The sequence below is a fragment of the Maylandia zebra genome, linkage group LG7 (assembly GCF_041146795.1).
Source record: "Maylandia zebra isolate NMK-2024a linkage group LG7, Mzebra_GT3a, whole genome shotgun sequence".
NCBI lineage: Eukaryota > Metazoa > Chordata > Actinopteri > Cichliformes > Cichlidae > Maylandia > Maylandia zebra.
In genome coordinates this window covers 16,418,484-16,440,071 of record NC_135173.1, presented here as the reverse complement: position 1 = coordinate 16,440,071, position 21,588 = coordinate 16,418,484, and the positions used below count along the sequence as shown (strand labels likewise).

The 21,588-nt window shown below is 41.1% G+C and overlaps 1 protein-coding gene across 2 annotated transcripts; it reads left to right on the top strand.

The window, feature by feature from the left end:
* atp8b4 (ATPase phospholipid transporting 8B4) lies at nucleotides 1-19,645 on the top strand. 2 transcript variants are annotated; one of them, XM_012923702.3, is made up of 29 exons: nucleotides 1-106; nucleotides 344-468; nucleotides 797-858; nucleotides 4,782-4,840; nucleotides 4,922-5,035; nucleotides 5,124-5,222; nucleotides 5,318-5,379; nucleotides 6,981-7,053; nucleotides 7,255-7,325; nucleotides 7,471-7,550; nucleotides 7,679-7,837; nucleotides 7,981-8,069; nucleotides 8,353-8,549; nucleotides 8,653-8,861; nucleotides 9,693-9,736; nucleotides 9,825-9,990; nucleotides 10,072-10,260; nucleotides 10,443-10,558; nucleotides 10,679-10,843; nucleotides 10,927-11,038; nucleotides 11,119-11,224; nucleotides 11,381-11,522; nucleotides 11,901-12,084; nucleotides 12,770-12,993; nucleotides 13,883-13,966; nucleotides 15,994-16,227; nucleotides 16,340-16,478; nucleotides 16,558-16,688; nucleotides 18,933-19,645. In XM_012923702.3, exons 3-29 carry the CDS (start codon nucleotides 825-827, stop codon nucleotides 19,242-19,244), a joined length of 3,594 nt encoding a protein of 1,197 aa, XP_012779156.3. In that variant the 5' UTR covers nucleotides 1-106; nucleotides 344-468; nucleotides 797-824; the 3' UTR covers nucleotides 19,245-19,645. The 2 variants fall into 2 exon arrangements, with proteins under 2 accessions (XP_012779156.3, XP_004567740.3); XM_004567683.3 differs by having other exon boundaries at nucleotides 15,994-16,239.
* The last annotated feature ends 1,943 nt before the right edge of the window (nucleotides 19,646-21,588 follow it).

Here is a 21,588-nt window from a genome sequence, read left to right as displayed (position 1 = left end):
AGAGAGAGGGGGAGAGAAAGAGGTGTTCATTGCAGCGCACACTCACTCACTTCTACTTCTCCCAGAAGAAGAGGGCTGCAGCTTCATCACCATGTCGCGGTTCTTGGTGAGTGATCGTCGGCTGATTCCTGCTGCCTCGTTATTTCTCCGCTCATTTGTTTCAGAAGAGCGGGGCTGCTGATGGTTGCCTGCCTGCACCATCCTCACAGCCCACGCCGCCCGCAGTCCTGTTTTCTTTATTATTATTAGCAAGCTTCTAACCGCAACAGCGACATCAGCACCATCACCACAGCTGAACTGCTTTTTTGTGTGTGTGTTTTTATCTCTGATGATTTCTGTTCAGGAAGAGGCGATAGGGTCTGCTTCGAAAAAATCAGCGGAAGGCGCTACTTGAAATAAATGGTCGCGGGTAAATAACAGGATACATGGAGATAACACAAGTCTGCGCCTGTGAGAAACCTGTGCAAGGTAAGAAGTGGATAAATGCGGTCACACTTCACCGTTTGTGTTTTATTCTACGCACAGATAGAGAAAACTTCCATAAAGACAGGCCCCTTCTTTTGAAAACAAAGAGCCTAGATGTGCACTTCAGCCAGGGGTTACACCTCACCTGGAAACCCCAAGGAGACACAGTCCACTGAGGATTTGCCTTCTGCTGCTTGCACCTGCAGTTTAAAAGCGCCTTGATAAACAGTCACATGTAATGCCATTATGGTGCATTTATTGCTCTTTCCTACACCTCTGCCAGTGCAGGGTTTATTGTTTGTTAAGCCTGGGTCCTCCATCTGCCTTTCAGGGAAATCCTCGGGAGGTCCCAGGAGAAGATGGAGACATTCTGGAGAAGAAAACCTCATGTTGGTAAGACTGATTTGTAGTTGTAATTGATTTCTTTATAACAACATTACAATACATTCCACAGTGAGGATGTCTTAAAAGTAGGACAAAAATGCAGTTAAACTGTGAGGTTTCAGGCAGGCGAGTTGCACATATTTTTTTTTTCACATAAGTGTTGTTGTTTTTTTACTTTTAAAAGCAGAAGGCGGAGCTTGTGCCTTCCTCACTTCGCAGATGTTCTCTATGGTGCAGTGCTGCTTTGGAAAGATGGGAAAGATGAAATCTGAGGAAAAAAAGAGTGTGCACTTTAATATAACTTGTCTCTTTCTCTGTGCTGGTGTGCGCCTACGCTATCTGTGCTCTTCATGTGCTCTGTGTATGCAGATTGCATGTTTGTCATCTGCGGCATCCTTGAGCGCAACATTACACACATAACGCAAGGTGACCTTATGCTCCTTGCACTTTAGATGGGATTTCAATTCCTCAACAATAGGTGTAATTATCCTTTTAGGAAGAAAGATGTGGCATTGCTAGCGAGACAGCTCATCTTAATGCTTCCCGTATTACTGTTAGAGTCCTCAGAGTGACTGACTACCTGAAATATTTCCTGAATCATTTCACTGTAAGCTGTTCAGACTTGCATCTCTCTTTAAGTCCACTGAAATTCCCTGAAAATAAAATTGAAATATTTCCCTAATTATATGCTTAAGCAGACCAAATGGTTTGAACAATAGTGGCCTCCCTTAATAATTAAGTATCATAGTAAGTGATAGCAGGATGATCCCAGCTGTCGTGGTAGATGCTCTATCCTTTTGCAGCTCTGTGCGGGTGCGTTATGCATAATTCAACAATGTTTTAACCTTGTTTGGAAACAGCAGATCTGTCAGCGTACATGCTCTTTCGGGAGCGGCTTTGTGTGAAAAGTTAAAATGCTCTGATAAATGATCTCAGCATTTACGGGAAATACACCGGCTCTTGTTTGAGAGTCAACATTTTTCACATCGAGACTGATTAGAAAGGGTGACCAGACATATTAATGACCCTTAATGCATTGTGTTTATGTATGAGCCATGAGAAGAATGTCAAAGTTGGGAAATGAAGTCTTCAGCTGTTGGGTAAGACGGGCAGGCCAAGACAAGGTGTGTTTGAAGTAGACGCACGCAAAAAGGCATCATTTGAAACTTTATCAAGTTTAGAGGTTTGTAGTTTCACTTGGCAAGTGCTCGATCCTGGGCGGAGACGCAAATCCCTTTGGGGTGGGTCAGGAAGGACATCAGACATTAAAATGCTGCCAAATCAAATATGTAGAGCTACCTGCTGCTGTGACCCCTTGTGAATAAGGGAGCAACTGAAAGTAGCTTTTACGAAGTCAGCCTTTTTTAATATGCCATGGTTAATCCCTTTATCCCTCTATAGATGTCACAAGTCTTGCTCATGAGAAGCATGGAACGCAGGATGAAAAGATGAGTGAAACTGCATGACAATTTCACTAAGAAGTGGTAGAGAAGGGTTTTTTGAGCTTCTGAGAAAAAAGGGTGTGCACTTTAATTTGATAGATTAGTTAAACATGTTGTATCATGTTGACTGATGAGCTTTTGAGGGGCTGGTAGGATTTTATTTCATTTTGTCAAAGTAAAGGCTTCCCTTTTCTCGTTTCCACCATCAGTGTGAAGCTAAGTGAACCGCTAGCGAGTTTTACATTAACTTACAAGAGCCTTTCTAGTCTTCTCACTTTACAGTTTCCAAGTGTGTTGGAGTAGCTGAATTTTTGCAAAGGAGTTTTTGAACTAAACTTTGCACAAAAAGTAGGGAAATTTGTGTTTGGTCAATTATTTCTTTGTTGTTACAGTTCTGCTTCTTGTCAATAAATCTTATATCATTGGGAAGCCTGTTTATTGCCAGATTTGTATTTGCGGGTTGAGCAGCAGAGTTGAATGTGTGGGTTGTGCCCACGAAAAACTTGCCACATCTTCTCTGCCTATGCCAAACAGCTTATTCTGCTATTGACTCTTGTTTTGAGCTTCTGGTACAGGAGCATAGATCCTGCTACAGGGGTCAGTTGGTGTCTGCTGCAAGCATGCCATGATTGACTGATGTGCATAGCGCCCGTGCCACTGGACAATTTCAAGCCGGTGTTCCACAAAAACAAGTTGCACCATTATTTGGAGTGAGCCCTTCAAATTTATGACCCAGTTCTATATAATAGGGAATGTGACAAGCTGGAAGTGGGCTTCCCAAGAACATAAGAAGACTGTTTCCTCACCCTGTCAGCACCCTGTTGGCAGTCTTCCACAGATTTGCAATCAAGGTTTTCAGGACTATATGGTTAAAGGTCTCTACCCGGACAATCTGGAAAAGACCTCACTACTAGAAAAACAAGGCTTGCCATCCTTGGAGGCATTCTCAATGCAGAGAGATATCAAGTTGAAATCGTGCAACTAGTGGCAATCTCATATCTCCACAGTCTGGGACTGAAGTCTGTCCTTCAAGATGATAATGGGTCTCCCACAGATTGGGGTTTAACAGAGACTACCTCCAGAATTTGTGAGTGGAGAGGATGAAATTACCTGTCTGCAGTCCTGACTTCAACTCCATTGTGGGATCAGCTTGGGTGTGCGCTTCATCCCAGAGTGACCAACACAACCACACTGGCTGACTTGTGAAAAATGTTGGTTGAAGAATAGACTTCCATCCTACAGTGTGAGGAGAAGGTGCCAGGCTGTTGTGGCTGTGTCCTTCCACATCATGCTACTGAGGCTGCTGAGAATCAATAGCAGAATAAGCTGTTTGGCATTGGCAAAGAAGAACTGGCAAGTTTTTAATGGGCACAACCCACATACTCAACTCTGCTGCTCAACCCAGCTTGTTCTTTACAAATGTGGCACTATTTAAAGGGGAATAAACAGCCTTTCCAATAATATAAAATCGATTTCCCAGAGCAAATTTTTTTTTTTCAACAAAGAAGGTGTGTTTGAATCAACCAAACACAAATTTACCCACAATTTGGTGGGGGTGCTCCATTCAGCCTATAAAATTTCTTACAAGTACAAGATTTATTTGGAGCTAAAAATAAGGATGTCTGTTTTAATACATATAAAGATATGAATTAAAGATCTGTCTCCATCTTTATCCCTCAATGAAGCTCTTATTCAAAGTTTAGGAAATAAGACTTAGAACCTTATGTAGATATAGTAATCAAAGAAGTTGCTAACAATTTAATGGAGAAATAATTAAAAAACATGTGCTAATCAAAGAATGACCTCTTCTTGTACCAGCGTGAGAGTGAGCTCTCCATTGTAAATATAGTCAAACTTTTTTTTAAAAGGAGGTTTTATCAACCACAGTCAAGCTTACTAAAGCTTAACTAAAAGTGGGACATTGCAACATCACGGGGTTTGCTGGCTTGATCATGTAATACTTTGTGAAATACTGCAATGTAGGAAAAGGTTTCATCATCCTTATCTTCAATAATCACCACACCAGAGGAACATGTTGGTGCTTGAAACAGTCTTTTACTTTGTCTCTTCATAAATAAATCATCCTTTTATTTGCAGATAAGTGAACCGAGACCTCTGTGTCCCTTCTCTTACAATAAATAAAGAGCAAAAGAAAAAAAATCAATCTAAGACAAATTACTGTGTTCATCTTGAGAATAAAAAAAAAAAAGAAAGATAAAATACACAGTTATGAAACTTTACCCTAAGCTAACTAAGCTTTCTTTAGGATTTTGCTCTCATTTCAAGAGGTGATTTGGAAGGAAAATAAATGTTAGGGCAGTCTGAAAGGAAAAAAAGTATTTTAGGATTTTAAACGGAAAGAAATATAGGCAAATGGTCAAAATCTCATATTGATGTTAAATTTGTTCTGCTATGTGTGTGAGAGGCAGACTTTAGAATAAGGAGCTCTTACTTTAAGTTCTCCTTTCCTCTGTGTTGTCTTCTCTGTAGAGAAAGAGCGCCGCGTGAAAGCCAACGCGTGGGACTACAATGACAGGTTCTCTTATGCCGTAAGTTACCTGCATTAAATTTGCTTTAAGTGTTGGCTGTGGGGTTTCATCGGCGCTGTTTCTAATGATGTGAATCTTCAGGATAATCGCATCAAAACCTCAAAGTACAATATCTTCACCTTCCTGCCCATCAACTTGTTTGAGCAGTTCCAGAGGGTGGCAAACGCTTACTTCTCAGTGCTCTTAATACTGCAGGTAGGAAAAAGTGCTACTGATTGTGTCATTAAACTATAATTTGATTGATGTAGGAAACAAAGAGGGCTAATGCAAACTTTGTTCACAGCTAATTCCAGAAATATCCTCCCTGTCCTGGTTCACAACCATCGTGCCTTTGGTTTTTGTGCTCGTGATCACGGCTGTTAAGGACGCCACAGATGACTATGTTAGTTTCATTGTTTATCTCTTACAATTTGTTTGAATGCTATTCTTTTTACGTCTCTTCTTCAAATTTGTAACCCCCTTTTTTAAAAATTTCAGTTCCGATACAAGAGCGACCAACAAGTCAACAACCGGCAGTCACAGGTTCTCATCAGAGGAAGGTACTCTATGACGTTGTCATTTACACACCCAGTTCTGAAAAAGTTGGGATGTGTATGTAAAATGTAAATAAACAGAATGCAATAAAAAACGATCAAATGTTTCAGCTGAGAAAATATTTAAGAGGAAACTTTAAGAAAACAAAACAAGACGGTGTCGAATTTGATGACAGCAACAAGGATAAAAAGGTTATGACGGGCTGTGTTTACAACTGTGTAGCATCCACTCTTCTGTTAACAACAGTTCATAAATGTCTGGGAAGTGAGGAGTCCAGCTGATGGACTTTCGGGAGAGGAATATCCCATTCTTGTCAGCTTTGTTGTATTTTTCAATTCATAATGCGCCAAATATATGAAATTAGTGAAAGGTCTGGACTGCCGGCATGCCAGATCAGCAACCCAGACTCTTCTATTATGATGTCATGCTGTTGCAGCAGACCTTTATGTATCTTTCAGTCCTTCTGTTGCCTTTCCAGATGTGAAAGCTGCCAGTTCTATAGGCACTGATGCGCTGCCATCAGAGATGCATGCTTTTGAACTCAGTGATAACAAGCCGGATGGTCCCTCTGCTCTTTAGACCAAAGGATGTGGCGTCCGTGTTTTCCAAAAATAATTTCCATTTTTGATTCATTTGACCAAAGAATAGTTTTCCACTTTGCTTCAGTCCATTTTGAATGAGATTTGCCTCCAAGAGACAGAGGCGTGTCTGCTTCGTGTGATCGAGCTTTAACCTGCATTTGTGGGTGATACGGTGAACTGTGTTCATAGACAGTGATTTCTGGAAGTGTTTCTGAGCCCACACAGTGACCTCCATGAGAGAATCACACCTGTTTTAATGCAGTGGCATCTGAAGGCCTATAGATCTCAGACATACAGTATTGATCTGTGGCCTGGAGATTTCTCCAGATACTCTGAATCTTTTGATGATATTATGTGCGTAGATGATGTTAAAGTCTTCACAACTTTATGTGGAGGAACATTATTTTTAAGTTTTTTGTTATGTTTGTACTTTGGTCAACCTCCGCCTGTCTTTACTTCTGAGAAACTCTGCCTCTCTAAGATGTCTTTTCATGTTACTGACTTGCTGCCAAATCAAAATCTTCCTCCAGCTATTTCAGTTTAGCACCACTTACCTCTCTGGCCTTTGTTGATCACATCTTAAGTTTTTTAAAGACGTGTTGCTGACACTGAATTCCAAAGAAGCTAATATTTTTCATGAAATACAAAAATGTTTCAGTCAATCCTTTATTTACCATGGGCACCTTTGAGCACTTATTAAATAACTGTAACTCTGTTACTGTTTCTGCTGGAGACAAAAGTCAAACTGTTTCAGAATGAAGAGAAGACATGCTTTATGGGGGGATTTGGTGTATCGTGGTAATATGAGACATTAATAATGGACTGCTGTCTTAACATGGACAGGAAAAATCAGGTCTGCTTAGATTTTACCACGTGCACTTCCCATTTTGGAATCATTGCATTCTGTGATTATTTACATTTTGGGCAGCGTCCCAACTCAACTCTGGAATTGGATTTGTAGATGCTTTCCTGCAGAGGCTACATTTACAGCTATTCCTAACCTTTTGTGTTTCCTGTTTTTCAAGTTTGCAGAATGAAAAATGGATGAACGTTCGAGTAGGGGATATCATCAAACTAGAGAACAATCAGTTTGTTGCTGTGAGTAAAGCATTGCTACGACACTGTCACACTACATGCTAGACTGTAATATCAGCCTTTTAGATTAACATATAGTAAAGAAAATAGGTTCTTTTGGGAGAAATGGGGCCAGTTAAGTGCTGTTGCAGGTTCAGTGATGCAGAAATTGATTTATTGCCTTTTTTTCCACTGCTGAGTATTTTGTATTGGATTCACACACAGGCAGACATCCTCCTTCTCTGTAGCAGTGAGCCTTATGGTCTGTGCTATGTTGAGACTGCAGAGCTAGATGGGTAAGTTCTGCGCAAGGTATGAAAAGTAAGATGGGAGCAATTGCACAAGACATTCATATGAGCACAAAAAGTGCATGCGTATATTTAATTTGACGTTTAGCAAAAATAGCCAACTTTTCTTTGTCTTCCTTTTTCTTCCCTCCAGAGAGACCAATCTAAAAGTCCGTCAGGCTTTAACCGTTACCTCAGATTTAGGAGACATTTCTAAACTGATGGACTTTGATGGTGAGATGATGCCAAAGTTTTTATTTTCACATTTTCTCTCATTTTTGTCTACTTATATCTAATTATTTGCGACGGTTTGATCAGTCATGGCTGACGAATCTTTTTCTTTTTCTTCCTTTGTTCCTCAGGGGAAGTCATTTGTGAGCCTCCAAACAACAAGCTGGATAGGTTTACTGGAACATTATACTGGAAAGGCAATAAATATCCTCTGGATAATGAAAAAATGCTTCTGCGGGGCTGTGTACTCAGAAACACTGAGTGGTGCTTTGGAATGGTCATATTTGCTGGTAATAGTTGCTTTTTAATGGTTTTATTCTCCACATCCATTAGCTGCGTCTATATTTTTCTTCTTTGCCTCGATGGAAAAGTCACGGACAGTCTTATTAATATTCTTTCAACACTGACAGTTGTTTGCACATCTGCCCAACAGGCTCACAAACCAAACTGATGCAGAACTGTGGAAGGACGAAACTGAAAAGGACCAGTATCGACAAACTCATGAACACTCTGGTTTTGTGGGTAGGCTGATTTTTGTAACTCTGCTTTGCATTTTACGATGCTAGCATGGGCTGATGATTGTGGCTTAGTTGGCTATTTTATAGGCAGCCGTTCTAGTTGTAAATAAATTGCATAAATGATAAATTTCCCTTTAAAAGCTGGCAGTCCAGAGTTACATTCACTGGTTTTAAATGTCACATTTTGTGCCTTTTACTACAGATATGCTCATATAAGCATATAAAACATACCACTTTATTTGATGCATCTTTGGGAACAAAAATATGTACTCTTGTCTTTTTTTCAGATTTTCGCCTTCCTTATTTGTATGGGAGTTATTTTGGCAGTTGGACACACTATTTGGGAAACGTATGTCGGCACAAACTTCAGAGTGTTTTTGCCGTGGGACACGTTCCAGATTAGCGCTGTGTTCTCTGGATTCCTCACCTTCTGGTCCTACATCATCATCCTCAACACTGTTGTGCCCATCTCGCTGTATGTCAGGTAAGCACCTATGCAGTCGTCGTAAAAGTCATTTTCAAATTAAGCCCGTCACACTGACTAGGAAGTTGGTAAATAGTTGTATTGCTCAATAAAACTTCATCAGTGTGGAAGTCCTGCGACTTGGTCACAGTCACTTCATTAACTGGGACCGGAAGATGTACCACAGCCCGATGGGCACTGCAGCCCAAGCTCGCACCACCACCCTGAATGAGGAGCTGGGCCAAGTGGAGTTCATCTTCTCTGACAAGACAGGCACGCTCACCCAGAACATCATGGTCTTCAGCAAGTGCTCCATTAATGGACAGATGTATGGTATGGAGCTTTAGTACTACATCGGGTTAAAACACTGGGCTAATTAGCCTCTCAGTTAAATTGGGCTACTCTTCAACAAAAACTGCTGAACAGTTAAGCATGGGACCTAAATGTTTTTTGCTTTTTTTAGTTTGTTCACCCTAAAATGTTAAAATTGTTTGGTCAAATTTACTGTAGCAGACTTCGGGGGTAATGCTGGGAGCCAGGTCCAACTACAGAGGCAATTACTTCTTAATCTTTGACAAAATAATTAATGATAAAGCTCTCGATTGTTCGCCTTTCCCACCACATCTCCGACTTGTTCGGTGTTTATAACCCAGTTAGAGCTATCTCCCTTTAAGTGTTCCTAGAATCAGATCCAAGTGCACTGAGGCTGCTTTTGTTTACCGCGCTCCTGTTCTTTGGAACCAGCTACCTGCTGATCAGTGATCAATCACATCTGCGGCTACATTCAAAAACAGGCTCAAAGCCTTTTTTTCCACACAGGCCTTCAGTCAATAGCTGAGTGCTTGTGCTTTAACCCCTTAACGCCTATCATATTTGAAACATGGGTTTTTGAGACTTCTACATCATTAGTGAGTGAGATCTTCCCTCCCCTCCCTTGAAAAGAAATAGATTGCATGATATGTTTTTCAGCAATAAATAACAACATTTTTTAAAAACTTGAATTTTCTGGCAATTATTTCATGGTTCAGGCTTTAAGGGGTTAGGGGGAATTGTAAACCTGCAGAGGTTTTTATGTTTTTCTCTTCTTTGTTAAGCACACTGTGTTCACTTATAATCAAATGTGCTATATAAATAAAACTGCCATTGTTACTTTTATGTTTTTAGGTGATGTCTATGATGAATTTGACCAGAAGGTGGAAATTACTGAGGTGAGCAGATTGAAAAAAGCAGAAATTCTTTCTCTTTCTAGTGAAACAGATGTGACACAATCATTGCGCTGGTGCTTTAATGTCTCAGAAAACAGCCTGCGTGGATTTTTCCTTCAACCCTCTCTGCGACAGAAGGTTCAAGTTTTACGACAGCAGCTTGGTTGAAGCCATCAAAATGGAGGATCCTGCAGTGCAGGAGTTTTTCAGGCTGCTGGCTTTGTGTCACACTGTCATGCCAGAGGAGAAGAGTGAAGGTAAACATACATGATCCAGAAACTGTAGCTGTAATAATTCAAATAACTCTGATTCACTGATGTGTTTATGTTCAAATGAAGGAAATTTGGTGTACCAGGCACAGTCACCTGATGAGGGAGCGCTGGTCACTGCGGCGCGAAACTTTGGGTTTGTCTTCCGGGCGCGAACCCCAGAAACCGTCACGCTGTGTGAGATGGGACGAACCGTCACCTACCAGCTTCTGGCCATACTGGACTTCAACAACGTGCGCAAGAGAATGAGTGTCATTGGTTAGGTCTTCACTTATAAAAGCAACACACAAGTAGTCATCATGAAACTCTGTGGACAATAATTATGAAATAGCAGCACGAGGCAACATGTCTGATTATTTTGTATCTACTGACAATTTAGTTGACAGCCAAATAATCCATGTTTTATTTTTCCTCTTGCTGTGCTTTGTCTTGTTTGATAGTGAGAAGCCCAGAAGGCCAGATTAAACTCTACTCCAAAGGCGCTGACACGATTATTTTCGAACGTCTGGATCCATCCTGTGAAAACCTCATGTACACTACCTCAGAACACCTTAGTGTAGGTGTTATCGCAGTGGATAACATAATGTCTCCTTTGTAAATAATTGCGCTGTGGATTGCAGATTTAATGATTTATTCTCTTAGTCAGATGTTTATTTTTCCATCGTTTTTCATGCAGGAATTTGCTGGGGAAGGGCTTCGAACATTAGCTCTGTCCTACAAAGACCTCGATGAAGATTATTTTAAAGTTTGGATGAAGAGGCTTCTCTTTGCCAGCACTGTAATAGAGAATCGCGAAGATCAGCTTGCTGTCCTTTACGACGAGATCGAACTGGGCATGAAGGTAAAATTGACATGCTTTTGTTTACACTCCTAAAGCAATCGATCGCATTTAGTCCTGCTGACTCACTGCTGACTTTGTTGAAGCTTCTAGGAGCCACGGCGATTGAAGACAAACTTCAGGAGGGAGTTCCAGAGACCATCGCCTGCCTAAATCTAGCTGACATTAAAATCTGGGTCCTTACAGGAGATAAACTAGGTACCTGTGAATGATGACTTTAATATTGGCTGGATTGTCTGTGGAAAGATACACGACTGTAAACTGTTTAATTTCATTAGAGACAGCAATGAACATTGGCTACTCCTGCAACATGCTGCGAGATGACATGAATGAGGTGTTTGTTATCTCCGGCCACACCCTGCAGGATGTGCAGCAGCAGCTCAGGTGACACATTTTTTGCATTTAATTCACATTCAGGGTGGTATTCTTTGAATATTAAATGTCCCATTTATAGAAAGTCTGTGGATTTAAAATGCTAAAAAGCCTTCTTGAAGAGAATTCTGGTGTGATTCACTTTTACTGCCTTGCATCTATCCTCAGGAGCGCCAAAGAGCACATCCTCGGCCTGAGTTGCGTGAGCAGTGCAGGACATGTTGAGAAGACGGATGCGTTTGCAGACGATTCTGTGTTTGAAGAAGCTATAATTGCAGAGTATGCCTTAGTTATCAATGGACACAGTCTGGTAAGATAACAATGAAAAGTGGTTTCACGGAGACTGCCTTTAATTAAATGCTCATTTTTACTTCTGCACTTGTTTTTGTTTTGTTACTGATGCCCGTTGGTTTCACACTGTTTGCTAAATGGCTCCGATGTTCTTTGATGAGTCTGCTGCGTCTGTGCCTGCTGCCAACTGAACAAAGTCTACAATAAGCTCTGCCCTCGGCTCTATTACAGGATTTTATTAACATCATTTTGCACGCGAGCTGCTCTCTTGCTGTGCCCAGGGCAGAGTGCGTGATGCACACAGGGATGTTGCTTAGTGTCCCCTCCGCAGGGGGTTGATGTTACACCGCGGTAATGATAGATTTAATAGGTGTGGTGTGGGTACTCTGCCCTTCAGGCTCACGCTCTGGAGCCCCAGCTGGAGCACATCCTGTTGGATTTGGCCTGTCTATGTAAAACGGTGATCTGCTGCCGCGTCACGCCGATGCAGAAAGCTCAGGTGGTGGAGCTGGTGAAGAGGCACAAGAGAGCTGTCACCTTGGCCATAGGAGACGGAGCCAATGATGTCAGCATGATCAAGAGTAAGTTTCAGATCATCCACGTGTGGCGTGCATGTAGTATGTATTACTATTACAAAGTGAAGTATAACATTTACAAGTAAACACTTGAAAAGAAATATCAGGAATTCTCAAGAAAATATCACAAACTGATGTGGATGCACACTCTTCTGCATCCAAGGACTCCGTTCACGTGTGTGTAGAGGGAATTTTCAGCCTTGCCAGAGGTGACAAATTAAAGGAAAAACCTGAGGGGAGCTGGAAATTCTGTTATGCTTCGAAGGGAAATTTTGCTGGCATGGTTAAAGATCACAGGGAGCACTCTCTTGCAGGATGAGAATGCCCACATCCACAGGGCACAAGGATCAATGAAAGATTTTTATAAACTTTTTGAATCATATTATATGAATTAAGCAGTCAAACTGCTGAGTACTTACTCAGTTTGTTCATATTTTCTGCTTAACAGATTTTTTTGGGGTATACGATACAATAGTGAAATTACCTCCCTTACCCCAACACCTTACAACCAGCCACACACTGCGTAAGAGGCTGGTTGTAAAAACATTTCTTCATTTATAAAAAAAAACTCAGTCCAGACTGTTATTTAACGATGTTTGTGAATATATTTCCAGAATCTTGTCAGCTGTTTGTAATGACAAATATTTCAGTTATGAAGGGCATTGCTTCACACACTGTGTGTCTTACTCAGCTGCTCACATCGGTGTTGGGATCAGCGGACAGGAGGGGATGCAGGCTGTTCTGGCCTCAGATTACTCCTTTGCCCAGTTCCGGTACCTGCAGAGGCTCTTGTTGGTTCACGGACGCTGGTCTTACTTCCGCATGTGTAATTTTCTGGGATATTTCTTCTACAAGAACTTCGCCTTCACCCTGGTGCACTTCTGGTACGGTTTCTTCTGCGGCTTCTCAGCTCAGGTAAGAAAACTGTAATGAAGCCTTCAAGCATATTTGAAGCTTTTTTTATGTTTGTGTTAAATCAATTATGCATGCCAACTGTCAGGTCTGGTTTTGTGGTGAGGTCACGGAGGCTGACCTCAGGACCACTGGAGTAAATGTGTCTCCTTCTGACTCTGTAGAAGCCACAAGGCCTGTCAGGAGTGTCTTTTATCTAATTTAGGAACAGACCTAGTCCATTTTGTTCCTAATAGACTAAAGTTGAAGGAGATGTGTTCACTTTGTCTGGAAGGAAGAGTGGTGAGCAGAAGAAATAATCTAAGTGTTCCCTGCTGGAGGACAGTCTTCACAACCGGGGACAATACAGTCTGTCAAACCTTCTCCTGGTACACCAGCACAGACAGGCTTACCTGTGTAGAGTTTTCAAAAGTAGAAGAGGCAGAGCCTTCAGCTATCAGGCACAACTATGCACTTTGTCAGGCAGACACCCTCTCTGCTTTTAAGGTTTCTTTTAAAACTTTTACATAGCTCTTAAAATTAGGGATGTTTCAGGTGATCCTGTAGTCATGAATGTATAGGCTCAGACTGCTACTGTACTTGATTCAGACTGCCTTTGTTTAGAATAAAAAGTGAATGTTATGTACTTTTATACTTATTGTACCATAGACTCTAAATAAGGTGAAACCAGTGAGCTATTCCATGTCACTGACTTTCATCCATGTTCTTCCAGCTTGTGTTCAGTCTTGTTTTCCTTGATGCATCTGTCCTCCTCTCTGCTCTGATCTTCCCTTTGTTCTCTCCGATATTGAGCTGAAAGAAATTTTCATGCACGAGACCTCTCGCTCTTCTGAATGTTTGTGCTGTATGGTTGGAAAAAACCCTGCTCTAACAAAATGTCCACTTTCCATAGACTGTGTATGACCAGTGGTTCATCACCCTCTTCAACATTGTCTATACATCGCTGCCAGTACTAGCGATGGGACTTTTTGATCAGGTGATAATAGCTCTTGTACAAAGTTAAAGCATACTTAAGTTTTATTTCAATGTGGCTATGCATATTTTAAAAATTTGCACAAAAATCGAACTTTTTCTTATTTCAGTAATCTCTCTCTAATGGTAAGCTCCAGAGCCGTTTCATAGTTTAATTTTGTTTCTTCTTTTCAAGATACTGTCAAGTCATTCAGGTGAATATTTTATTACTGTTGACCTCTTTCACTGTGTCATGATTGATAAACCCATCAGACGTACCTAAAAGTCTAACCCTACAGTAGGTTGCAGCTTAAATTTAACCCATGCGATTAGCGTTCCTAATCCCAATTTACAGTGGCTTGCAAAAGTATTCGGCCCCCTTGAACTTTCCCACATTTTATCACATTACAGCCACAAACATGAATCAATATATTGGAATTCCACCTGAAAGACCAATACAAAGTGGTGTACACGTGAGAAGTGGAACAAAAATCATACATGATTCCAAACATTTTTTACAAATAAATAACTGCAAAGTGGGGTGTGCGTAATTATTCAGCCCCCTTTGGTCTGAGTGCAGTCAGTTACCCATAGACATTGCCTGATGAGTGCTAATGACTAAACAGAGTGCACCTGTGTGTAATCTAATGTCAGTACAAATACAGCTGCTCTGTGACGGCCTCAGAGGTTGTCTAAGAGAATATTGGGAGCAACAACACCATGAAGTCCAAAGAACACACCAGACAGGTCAGGGATAAAGTTATTGAGAAATTTAAAGCAGGTTTAGGCTACAAAAAGATTTCCCAAGCCTTGAACATCCCACGGAGCGCTGTTCAAGCGATCATTCAGAAATGGAAGGAGTATGGCACAACTGTAAACCTACCAAGACAAGGCCGTCCACCTAAACTCACAGGCCAAACAAGAAGAGCGCTGATCAGAAATGCAGCCAAGAGGCCCATGGTGACTCTGGACGAGCTGCAGAGATCTACAGCTCAGGTGGGGGAATCTGTCCACAGGACAACTATTAGTCGTGCACTGCACAAAGTTGGCCTTTATGGAAGAGTGGCAAGAAGAAAGCCATTGTTAACAGAAAACCATAAGAAGTCCCGTTTGCAGTTTGCCACAAGCCATGTGGGGGACACAGCGAACATGTGGAAGAAGGTGCTCTGGTCAGATGAGACCAAAATGCAAAACGCTATGTGTGGTGGAAAACTAACACTGCACATCACTCTGAACGCCATCCCCACTGTCAAATATGGTGGTGGCAGCATCATGCTCTGGTGGTGCTTATCTTCAGCAGGGACAGGGAAGCTGGTCAGAGTTGATGGGAAGATGGATGAAGCCAAATACAGGGCAATCTTGGAAGAAAACCTCTTGGAGTCTGCAAAAGACTTGAGACTGGGGCGGAGGTTCACCTTCTAGCAGGACAACAACCCTAAACATAAAGCCAGGGCAACAATGGGATGGTTTAAAACAAAACATATCCATGTGTTAGGATGGCCCAGTCAAAGTCCAGATCTAAATCCAATCGAGAATCTGTGGCAAGATCTGAAAACTGCTGTTCATCTAATCTGACTGAGCTGGAGCTGTTTTGCAAAGAAGAATGGGCAAAGATTTCAGTCTGTAGATGTGCAAAGCTGGTAGAGACATACCCTAAAAGACTGGCAGCTGTAATCGCAGCAAAAGGTGGTTCTACAAAGTATTGACTCAGGGGGCTGAATAATTACGCACACCCCACTTTTCAGTTATTTATTTGTAAAAAATGTTTGGAATCATGTGTGATTTTCGTTCCACTTCTCACGTGTGCACCACTTTGTGTTGGTCATTCACGTGGAATTCCAATAAATTGATTCCTGTTTGTGGCTGTAATGTGACAAAATGTGGAATACTTTTGCAAGCCACTGTATACTTTACACTCATCCGCTTTAACTGACCATTTGTCATAAAACTGCTGCAGAACATTTCCCCCATTATCCTCCCATCATTTATTTCTTATTAAAATAAACAAAAGAGTCTATAATATCATACTCATGCTTTGTTTGTTTTCTAAAGGACGTCAATGACCCGAACAGCCTTCGCTACCCAAGTCTGTACAAACCCGGCCAGCAAAACCTTCTCTTCAACAAGCGTCAGTTTTTCCTGTGCACCCTGCAGGGGGTTGCCACGTCATTCCTGCTTTTCTTCATTCCCTACGGGGCTTTCCCTCTCATGGTGAAAGAAGACGGCTCCTCCTTTTCAGACCAACAGGCGTTCGCCGTCACCATAGCAACATCCTTGGTCATTGTTGTAAGTGTTCAGGTGAGACTGTAAATATCACAAAATACTGCCAAAACAGGACTGCTAAATGAAAAGAGGGTCTTATTTTTATTATTATGGTTTGATGTACGTCTGCTCCAAGATCGGACTCGACACGCACTACTGGACTGCCGTCAATCACCTCTTCATATGGGGGAGCCTGATGGTGTACTTTGCCATATTATTTGCAATGCAGAGCGACGGCTTATTTGGCATTTTTCCGAGCAGCTTCCCATTTATCGGTGAGTCTGGTTCAGTGTGGCCCGCGCAAGAAAATTACGTTGATACGAGAAAATTGCATTTCCTTTTATTCCTCCTCAGGCACGGCTCGTAACTGTCTGTCAGAGAAGAGTGTGTGGTTGGTTGTTCTGCTCACCACTGTGGTGTGTGTTATGCCTGGCTTAGTCGTCAAGTTCCTCAGAGTGGATCTTTTCCCGACGTTGACAGACAAGGTACAGCAACTGCAAGTTTACTCAAAATACTTTATTGAGACATTGTAGATAGTTTACAAAAAAAAGGTTAACGCAAGAGAAGTTTGTCAGAAAAAGACCCCAGATTTGATCAAATTTGCCACCATGATTCTGGATGGAGCAGTGGATCTTTTTAAGACTAAGACACAACATGAGATCAGCAAGCCACTGAACATGGGTGGGCGGGGCAGCAGCCTTCCACCTTACCAAAATGGCACGTCTAACCGAGAGGCAACCAGAGGACAGCAAATGATGTTTTGCCCCGATAACATACTTATCATCCTCCCCCACTGTAGCAAAGAGAGCAAATAGGGGGTTAAGAGCCCGTTTCAGGTCAGTAGCCTTGTTCAGAGTACAAAAAACTCCTCCCGAAAATGTGCGAAGGCAGGGCAGGTCCAAAACATGTGGGTGTGATTGGCATCATCAGACCCACACCTATTACAGCGAGGGTCTAAGCCAGGATGAATCTTAGATAATTTGGATTTAGATAAATGGGCCCTATGAACTACTTTAAATTTTAATAGGGAGTGGTGAACGCAGAGTGGTGTGGAATTTACCAAATGTCATCTGACATAGATATACCCAACTCTTCTCCCCATGTGGATTTAAGGCCTTCAGAGGGAGCTGAAGTTACAGCAACTGCAAGTTTGAGCAAGACAATGAACACTTGGTGGAAGTAACTATGTCAGTATAGTAAAGTATGAAGCTTCATACTTCAACTAAATTTAATAGGCAAATAGTACTTCACTATATTTATCTGACAGCAGTAGTTAATAGTAACTCTCCGGATTAAGATTTTTTACAAAAAACCCCAAAACAAGCCTACTGACAATTATCCGGTTGTTCATAAAAAGTAATAACTAAGGGAAATTCCAAATAATAAATAGAAATCAGTGAAGCATATCCTCCCTATATCCTCTCTAGACTCCTTAAATTAATCTGTAAACCAGCCTCTACGACTAAAACAAGTAGACTTAAGAATCAAACCAACTGCAGCAGTAAAATGCTGTTTACAGTATTGGTAACCTTATACTTATCATATGAGTTTCTGCAGAATTAGCACTTTTACATACAATATATTGTCAAAAATATTTACTCACCGAACTAAATCATTGAATTCAAGAGTGCAATCACTTCCACGGCCACAGGTGTATAAAATCAAGCGCCTAGGCATGCAGACTGCTTCTACAAATATTTGGGAAAGAATGGGTCGCCCTCAGGAGCTCAGTGAAGTCCAACATGGTACTGTGGTAGGTCCAATCATTAAATTTTGCCGCTATTAAACATTACACGTACCTTCATCTGTTAGTTCTAACAAAGTTAATGTTATAATGTTATACATGTTATATAATTTTATAACAAAGTGGAAGTGATGGAAACAGCAACTCAGCCACAAAGAGCTAGGCCACGTAAAACGGAGCAGGGTCAGCGGATGCAGAGGCACATACTGCGCAGATGTCACCAACTTTCTGCAGAATCAATCGCTACAGACCTCCAAGCTTCATGTTGCCTTCAGATTTGCTTAAGGACAGTTTTTAGACCCTTGTGAAAGGCAGTGGTGTAACACACACTGGGGTGATGCTTGATGCTGTTGCCAGGAGAACAGCACTTATCTGAGGGTATAAATTTAAGTATAAAGTTTGGTGTTGGGCTCTCTGGTGTTGGGCTCAGCCCTTTAGTTCCAGTTAAAGGAACTCTTAATGCTTCAGCACACAAAGACATTTTGGGCAATTTCACGCTCCCAACTTTGTGGGAACCGTTTGGAGACGGCCCCTTCCTGTTACAACATGACTGCATGCCAGTGCACAAAGTAGTTTTATAAAGACATGGATGATCCAGTTTGGTGTGGAATAACTTGACTGGCCTGCACCTCCACCTGACATAACATGTTTGGGATGAATTAGAGTGGAGACTGTGAGCCAAGCTTTCTTCTCAAACATCAATGTCTGACCTTACAAATGTGCATCTGGAAGAATGGCCAAAGATTCCCATAAACATCGCTAAACCTTGTGGACAGTCTTCCCAGATAGTTCAAGCTGTTATAGCTGAGAAGGGTGAAGTGACATCATATTAATCCCTCCTTTTGGCAATATAGTGTATACTTTGGTAATAAATATTTTGTACGTTCTAAATTAGATTTAGGTCTTTGCTTTATACATTGGGGACTTTTTATATTTAATACACGTGTTGTGTATTTACACACTTTTCCATGATGTATTTCCGCAGGTTCGTCGTCTCCAACAGTCCAGGAAGAAACAAGGACCTCAGGAACAGAACCTGAGGCGAGTACGCAGGACAAGCTCCCGCCGCTCTGCCTACGCCTTCTCCCACCAACAAGGCTTCGGCGAGCTGATTACCTCAGGCAAAAACATGAGGAGGAGCACAGTCTCTTCACTTTGCTCCCCTGAAAGAACAGCACAAAGCCACAGCTCCAGCTGGATAGAAAGCATGTTAAAGAGGAAAAATGAAGTTTCCTGTGCCTCACCTGAAAGTGAAGGTGGAGCACCAGAAAGCAGCAACAGTGCAATACAGACTTGAAGCAAAAAAAGCACGGAGACTGAACTCGACGTTTAAGACGCTGCATAGAGTAAAGGGTACCGTATGCATGGATCCTGCAGACCAAGCACAATTTTGGGTGAATCTTTGCTCAAATCAGCTACACAAATGTACCTCAGTTATTTTTGTTTTTTAAAGTGTGAGTTGTGCGAACACTGAATGTTATAAATGCCAGCCAAAACATAATTAAACGAAGGAACCACTCCCAAACGAACAAAGAAACTGGCAAACTCTCACTCTAACACTCATGACAATATTTGCATGAATTGCGAAAGTTAAAGAAACATTTATAGTTGCTCAGAAATAACCCAGTTTGACCTCAGTTTTGTACCATTATAATGGCATGTCCTCTTCTGATTAATAAAGACCTTTCAGTACTTTTAGCTGTTACCAAACAAACCTTTGTGCAATAAAAACAAACCCAGTTCCCCAAAAAGTCAGAACGATGTATAAAATGTAAACAACGGCAGAATGGCAATCACTTGCAAATCTCACACGCCCATAGTGTATTCACAATACACCACAGAAAACTTATCAGATGTTTAAACTCAGGAAACATTTGAAGAAAAACATTTGATTTTCAATTTGATGCCATCAACACATCTCAAAAAAGCTGGGACATGGCCATCTTTATCACAATGTAGCATCTGTCCTTAAACATCTGGGAACTGACCAGCTGCTGAACTTTTGGGATATTGTCCCACTCTAGTTTAATATATCCCAGAGGAGATGGCAGCGTTTCTAGATCGTGTTCACATTTATCGATGGCACAGTGAACTGTGTTCTCACACAATGATTTCTGAAACTGTGCAGTGATTTCTGTGGCAGAATTTTTGGCCTCACCCCCTGCGCACAGAGATTTCTCCAGATTCTCTGAATCTTTTGATGATATAATGTACTGTAGATGATGAGACATTCAAAGTCTTTGCGATATTACATCAAGGAACATTATCCTGAAAATTTTCCACAATTTGTATACAGTTTTTTTCATATCCAATCATCTTATTCAACCTAATTAGCCACACTTTTGTTGCCCCAACTTTTCTGAAATATGTTGCTGTCATCAAATTGAAACAATGTTTTTCATCAAACAGTAAAATGTCTCAGTTTAATCATTTGACATGCTTTCTAGGTTTTATCGTGTGGGTTTGTGAGATTCACAGATCATCGCATTCTGTTTTTATTTACATCTTACACAATGCCCCAACTCTTTTAGGGCTGGGCTTGTAAATTACAAAAGGGAAGATCGCCCTGGCCACAAGTACAAAAAGCATCATCTTTAAAAACTATGCACTGAAACACACTTTCGTCTTAACATACATCCAATACTTAAATAAGTATTGTAAATGCTGAACTAATGCTGCTGAATAGGATGATAAGCACAATAAATTACAGATTTTAAACTTTTAATATATTTTACAGTTTGTGGCATATAGCATGCCACAATGACACTGCTCTGAGATCCATTGCCCTGTGCTGTGCCTTTAATAATTTCTGTTAAAGACGGTTCTTTTCTATTTAATATTTCATCTCTGATTTGGCCTGAGTATATTTAAGGACAAAGTAAAACTGAAATGCATGGCTTGAGTAAGACATATGGAAATAAGGGAGGTTTGATCATACGTCAAAGAAACATCGAATAAGTGGAGAAGTTTTAAATGTAAAAAATTACTTAAACCATCGGTTTTTTGAAGTAGTTCATAAAAGAGATGCAAACACAGGCCAGGTAAAATATGATATAATAAAGGCGTTTGAGCATTTTGCCATTGATGGATTCATAAGGAAAGAATGAGATATACCCCTAGCTGAAAACCCTCACATAGTGTTCTTCTTCTTTCGACTGCTTTCATTAGGGGTCACCACAGATTATCTGCCTCCATCTCAGCCTATCCTTAATATCTTCCTCTGTCACACCAACCCCCCTGCATGTCCTCCTCCACCACATCCATGAACCTGCTTCCTCGTTTCCTCCTGCCTGGCAGCTTCATATTATAAAATAACCACTCTCTCCTCCACATCTCCAAACCATCTCTTGCCTCGCTCACAAACTTATTTGGATTTGCATTTTAACCATTTACTTGATTCATACTTAATTTTTTATTATCATTTTACACGAATAACATGTAAAAGGGGCCACTTTTATGTCCTACGAAACACCCCCCCCCCCCCCCATTTCTTTTGCATATGATATATGATGCATAGACCTCTAAGCCTCCAACAATCTCTGCTCTTTTGTGAAGTAAAAAATGTTACTGTGCAGAAGTTAACATCCAGCATTTGAGCCTTTTGAATGTCTTTAATACACTTACAACCCCAACAGTCTGCG

Coding starts and splice junctions, on each gene's coding strand:
- atp8b4 (XM_004567683.3), top strand. CDS start 825: ATGGAGACATTCTGGAGAAGAAAACCTCATGTTG. Junction 5,223..5,317: donor AGGACGCCACAGATGACTAT/GTTAGTTTCATT, acceptor TAAAAATTTCAG/TTCCGATACAAGAGCGACCA. Junction 5,380..6,980: donor CAGGTTCTCATCAGAGGAAG/GTACTCTATGAC, acceptor CTGTTTTTCAAG/TTTGCAGAATGAAAAATGGA.